Source organism: Schistocerca serialis, chromosome 4, assembly GCF_023864345.2.
Source record: "Schistocerca serialis cubense isolate TAMUIC-IGC-003099 chromosome 4, iqSchSeri2.2, whole genome shotgun sequence".
Classification (NCBI taxonomy): domain Eukaryota; kingdom Metazoa; phylum Arthropoda; class Insecta; order Orthoptera; family Acrididae; genus Schistocerca; species Schistocerca serialis.
The window spans coordinates 835335876-835341875 of record NC_064641.1 but is presented as its reverse complement, the minus strand read 5'-3'; the positions used below and the strand labels follow the sequence as shown (position 1 = coordinate 835341875).

Below are 6000 nucleotides of genomic sequence, written 5' to 3'. Positions count from 1 at the left end.
TTCAGTGCTTCATCTATGAGATAAGTAGCAATCACACATTTTATTTTCAACATTCTACTACAAGCCCACATGTTGAATGCTTCAATTTTGTCCCTCTCTTCTTGAGTGTCCTGTTTCCACTCCACACAAAGCATTTCATCATCCTTTTTCTTAACCCCAACTCTAATTTGTTGCGTAATAAACATTACTTCTTCTGGATCACTTGCTCTCCTAATATCTGAACTGTGATAGGTGGACAATTTGACTTTCTGATGCTTTCTCCTCATATATTCTTTATCATGTTCTCTGATCAACTTATCTTTCATTGTGTTGATGATGTACTTTAATACAAACATTGTGCAACACTGTTGTATGTCTGTTTTTAGTAAATGAAAATTTTCAGAGATATTGCGTAAAATATCTCACACAGCAGAGTGAAAGTATGAAATGGAAAGATCTGGTACATAACAAAAAATTACTGCAGAATAGCTATGGGGCGAAATGGTGGCAGGATTATGACAGCAGTGTTCATGATTGCCTTGCTGAGCAACTGCATCTAATGAGCAGCTGTCCATCATCAGAACATGTAATTTGTAATAAACCAGACGTTATGATCTGGCATTGTAAAAAATTACAATATAAAACATTGTTCTGGGATGTAAATGCTACATACTAATGTTAAGAGCAATAAATGAATATTTAAAAAATTTAAATTTTCAAAAGCTGTAATTTTCAGTGAAAACAGTTGACTCCCTCTACCACTTGAGTTATGTTGTGTCATATGATCTTAACATTAAAACAATACTACAAGACTGAATTTCTGGCCAGTACCTATTTTCAGGAGGCAATGTTATGTCATTCCTATCACACATCGACAACATCACATAGGAATGACATAACAAACACAAAAAACACACTTGAAAATGGGAATCATTTCCCAAAACGTGCCGTGTGAAAAATAAAATAAAGAAAATCGTGGCTGGTAGCAGATGAGTTATTTATAAACAAACCTTCTATTAGTTTTCTTGACAGAATTTTCTTTTGGCAAATTAGCACTCCAGTCTACCACTAACACTCTGTATGATGAGAATGACTGATTGTTATATGTTAGTAAGATGGCCCAAGCTGAATAAAAATTCTGCGCTTTGACACGTCTTGATGATTCATATGTTTATTGTCACTGGATGTCAGTAAGTACTCTTTTAAGAGAAAATACAATCCATCATAAAAAACTGTAGTTTTATTTCATATTTACAGTATCCACAAATTTTTCATAAAAACTTGATCTTCAATTAAAAAAAGCTTTATGTTTTTTGAGGTCTTTATTATACAAACAGTAATTATAAAAACTATTTTATTAATTCTAATTGTAAAATAGAAATATATTTTACTTCATATATTTGTCTATTGAAGTACAGTTGTTTTATAGGCATTCACAATGTCCAGGTAACTTTAAACAAAACTCTATCAAGCTGGTACGTCACTCTAATTACTTAAATCATACTGCAAGGAGTAGCCGTCAAAGAACTCCAAATGTAAAAAGAGCCACTTTGACATACAAAATTCATAATTGGTAACATTATCATATACTAAACTATTTCAAATTTCTAAAAAACATATGGCCATCAAAATCATTTTTGCCTTCATAAAAGTAGTAGTATATCTAAATTAAAAACATTTTTTTTTCTTGCAGTATGCAAGTAATACAATTATTTTATTATTTCTGTCATAGAAGCAAAATAAAATAACATTTTGTAAGAAATGGAAACTATTTGTCATTTATCAGAAAACTCCACAGGAAATCATAATGAAATTATGAATCTGGAACAGGACACACTCCAGCAAAGCACCTTTTCCTTCTCACCAACCTCGTTGGGCATCTCCGACCGCCATTTTGTGATTGTGTCTGAAACATTTATTTCAAAACATTACTACAATGATTGATGGAAAAAATATAGGATATCATTTGGCAGTGATGTGAATCAGATTACAATTTCAGGCTTTTAGGACTTATTCATCAATGAAAAACAAGCACAGAGAAAAAGATAAAGATAGAAAAATGTAGCAGAAAAGGAACTACTGAGTTCTAAGAGATTGCATCCTGTGAGAATGCACCTCTGTAATGTGAGATGAGAGAGTGATGTTGGGGACAGGGAGTTAGGGAAGAAAGGAAAACTGACAATAAATGCTGTAGAGAAACAATAAGTGAGAGGAGGAAATAGAAAAGAAGAAGTACGAAAAAATAATGCAAACCAAGGATAGACAGTAGTAGCAAAAAACAATGTACTAGTTGTAAAATGGCACACAATTTGTGGAGCTGACATGTACTGATGCTCAGAGGTTAGCAGCTCCACACTATTGTCTTATGTGATATTACATAAGTGGTGTCACTTCTGGTGCTTACTTGAGATATTACATCAATGATGTCACTTCTGGTGCTTACATAACTCCAGTAATGTGCCAGAAGATGCACATGGGAGCTAGAAGGTCAAAGCAATCTGTTTTACATCAAAAACTAGGGAGAAGAGGCATTGTTAATGAGAAATGCTTTCTATTTATCTCTGAATGATTGGAAATTATTAGTTTTCTACTTGATATTGGTAAGAGAGAGCATGTGACTTTTAGGCATTTACATCCCAGTACATAACTATCATCTGTACTTTTCTAAAAATTATAAATTTATGTATGTGTTTAGTGCTGTGGCTATGGATGTCACAATAAATAAGGAATGCATTTGTTTCCTGCTGCAAGTATCATCTGGTGGACTTGCAACATAACCCTAGAAAATCATCCCTTAACAGAGTAAAGAATGAAAATGTAAATTTCAGCCATCCTTCAGTTTGGTAAGTGAGTGCAAAATACGGCGGACCAATGTTCATCCATGCTCGTTTCATCGTAACAGATTATTATCAGTTGTCTTGAGTCAGATCACAGATCATTCTCTCTCTCTCTCTCTCTCTCTCTCTCTCTCTCTCTCTCTCTCTCTCTCTCACACACACACACACACTCACACACACACACACACACACACACCAGTATGCACTACTCAACTGAACATGTGTGTAAATGATATCATTTCATAAAACATGTTATAACATAGTCAAAACAGACTCCTAGACCGTCCCACCCACTCATTAGTCACTCATCTGTGAACTTACAAGAATCCTGCGCTGCCTTGTTTGGAATCCATATCCACAGCTTACACTGCATCTACTCCAGGGTGACCAGGCAGAAAGCCTGCAGTTTACAGGAACACCTTGAATAGTGTTTTCTTGGTTTTGTTGCACATCCTGTTGTAGGGCACTAAACTGAGCTGGTGGTTGAACAGGTGCTCCTCCTAAAAATTAAGAACAGAAGTAGAATTACATACATTTTATATTAGCGTCAATTCTAAATTTATGCTTTTATTGTGAGAACTTTTATATATTAAAAAAGCAGGTAGTTCAATCATATCCCTAGTTTGCAGGTGTATCAAACACAGTTCAATCTCTTCTGTGATGGAAATAGACAAACACTTGCTCTTTCACCATTTAAGATATTACTGACAATTGCTTTCAATTAATTGTTAAAATCAACACTGAGATACATAACAAAAAACATATTCTGAATTTAGAACATGTTGCCATCACGAATGCATATAATTTCTATGTGTGTGTCTATAAACACACACACACACACACACACACACCAACACACACACACACACACACACACAGAAAGAGATCTGAAATATGGACTGGCGATGAGCAACAAAGGCAAATTTCAAGTGATGAGAGGTAAATGCCATGAAAATCAGCTTGTAATGTAAACAAAATCTGAAAGAAATTCTCAACAAAAGTAAGAGAAGATGGACAACTGTTCTTACCAATAATAACATTACACGAATCTTGACATTCCTTCTCAGTTAGGAAATTATTTCTATTTCCTCTGCAACCACCATAGATGAATTTAATACACATCCCCTTTCTTGCATCAAAATACCAGCGTTGAAAGTGCCCACGACATACTCCTGGTTCTGGCTCCATCATACACACCTCTGAAACCGTCCAAATAAATTTGAGACACATTATAGTGTAAAGACATTATGTTCTGTCACATGAAGGTAGTCATAAATTGTATTAGGAATCATGAAATAATAAATGAAAATTGTGAAAAGGATAGATTGCTACTCACCAGAAAGATGGCCCATTGAGTCGCAGACAGGTGCAATGAAAATCCCTTCTTAGAGCCTTAGGCTCTTCTGAGAACATCTCCTCTGAATTCATTTCTCTCCTCACCCCTGTGACACCCTGCATACCCACCTTCTACATGCCCCCCCCCCCCCCCCCCCCCCGCCCCAAATTCATGAATCGAACAATCCTGGACAATCCATTGTAGCTGGTTATTGTGCCCCCCACTGAAAGGATATCAGCCCTCATTGACCAGCACCTCCAACCAATTTCCCATAATCTAGCCTCCCATGTCAAAGGTACCATCCAGTTCCTTCACTGACTCTCCACAATCCCCACTTCTTTATCTCCTGGTTTCCTGCTGGTCACTACTGATGCCACTTCACTATGCACTGACATCCCTCGTGCCCATGGTCATGCAGCACTATCCTAACACTTAACTACTTCTTCTTTGAAGGGAAGGGATACAAACGAATTCACAGCATAGCCATGGGCACCCATATAGCATCCTCCTAAGCCAACCAGTTTATGGGCCATCTAGAGGAAACATTCTTAGCCTCCTAAAACCCCAAACCCCTCATCTGGCTCAGGTTCACTGATAATATCTTCATGATCTAGACTCAAGGCCAAGACACCCTATCCTCATTCCTTCATAACCTCAACACCTTCTCTCCCATCTGCTTCACTTGGAACTCCTGAACCCAGTGTGCCACCTTCCTAGATGTTGACCTCCTCCGCTCTGGTGGCTCCATCCACACCTCTGTCCACATTAAACCAACCAATCACCAACTGTACTTCCATTTTGACATTTGCCATCCCTTCCATACCAAAAAATCTTTCTTATACAGCCTTGCCATCTGTGGGCAGCATATCTGCAATGACATGAGCTCCCTGTCCCAGTATGGTGAAGGTCTCACCACGGCCTTCACAGACAGGCACTAGCATCCAGACCTAGTGTGCTAACAGCTGTCCCATACCATTTCCTCAAACACACTCAATCCTCCCACAACTCCCAAAGGACCAGCTACAAAGGAGTGCCCCCTTCATTACCCAATACCAGCATGGTCTGGAACAACTGATCCACATCCTTTCTCAGGGCTTTGATTATCTATCATCATGCCCTGAAATGAGGGCCATCCTACTCGAAATCCTACCCATCCCTCCTGAAGTGGTGTTCCATCACCCACCCTCCTCCACAACATCCTAGTCCATCCCTATGCCACTCCAAATCCCAACATCTTGCCACATGGATCATATTCCTATGGAAGGCCCAGGTGCAAACTGGCCAATCCACCCATCCAGCACTTTTATTCCAGTTCTATCACAGGTTCAGCCTACCCCATCAGGGGCCAGGCCATCTGTGAAAGCAGCAATGTCATTTACCAGATCTGCTGCAATCATTGCCCAGCTTTTTATATTGATATGGCTACCAATCAGCTGACCATCAGGATGAATGGCGACTGCCAAACTGTGGCCAAGAGCAAATCAGACCACTCTGTGGCACAGAATGCAGCTGAACATAACATGCTTGATGTCCATGGTTGCTTCACAACCTGGGCCATCTGGATTCTTGCCTTCACTGCCAACTTTTCAGAACTGCATAGATGAGAGTTATCCTTACCACACATTCTCTGCTCCTGAAGTTATTCCAGCCTCAACATACGGCAACCTAGTGTCCCCACACCCCCTATTCAACAGTTTCTGCCCCCTCATTCTATCACCTCTCCCCCTTTTCACATTCCCTCTTCCTCTTTGTGTGCCACTCTCTGCCAATTTATCCATCTGTCCTTTCCCTTCCCGGCTCCTCTCCTTTCCTGCTCACTGTTGGTTCACCCACTGCCCCCGCCCCCCT

The 6000-nt window shown here is 39.1% G+C and overlaps 1 protein-coding gene across 1 annotated transcript in view; it reads right to left on the bottom strand.

Moving 5' to 3' along the window:
- Positions 1-1201: 1201 nt before the first annotated feature.
- Positions 1202-6000, bottom strand: part of LOC126473451 (spondin-1) — a 223431-nt gene continuing 218632 nt past the window's right edge. The window contains exons 12-14 of the mRNA XM_050100507.1: positions 3845-4015; positions 3138-3316; positions 1202-1885 (exon numbers count right to left, since the gene is read on the bottom strand). Of these exons, the coding sequence (XP_049956464.1) occupies positions 1793-1885; positions 3138-3316; positions 3845-4015 (443 nt within the window). The 3' untranslated portion in view covers positions 1202-1792. The remainder of the gene's footprint in view (positions 1886-3137; positions 3317-3844; positions 4016-6000) is intronic.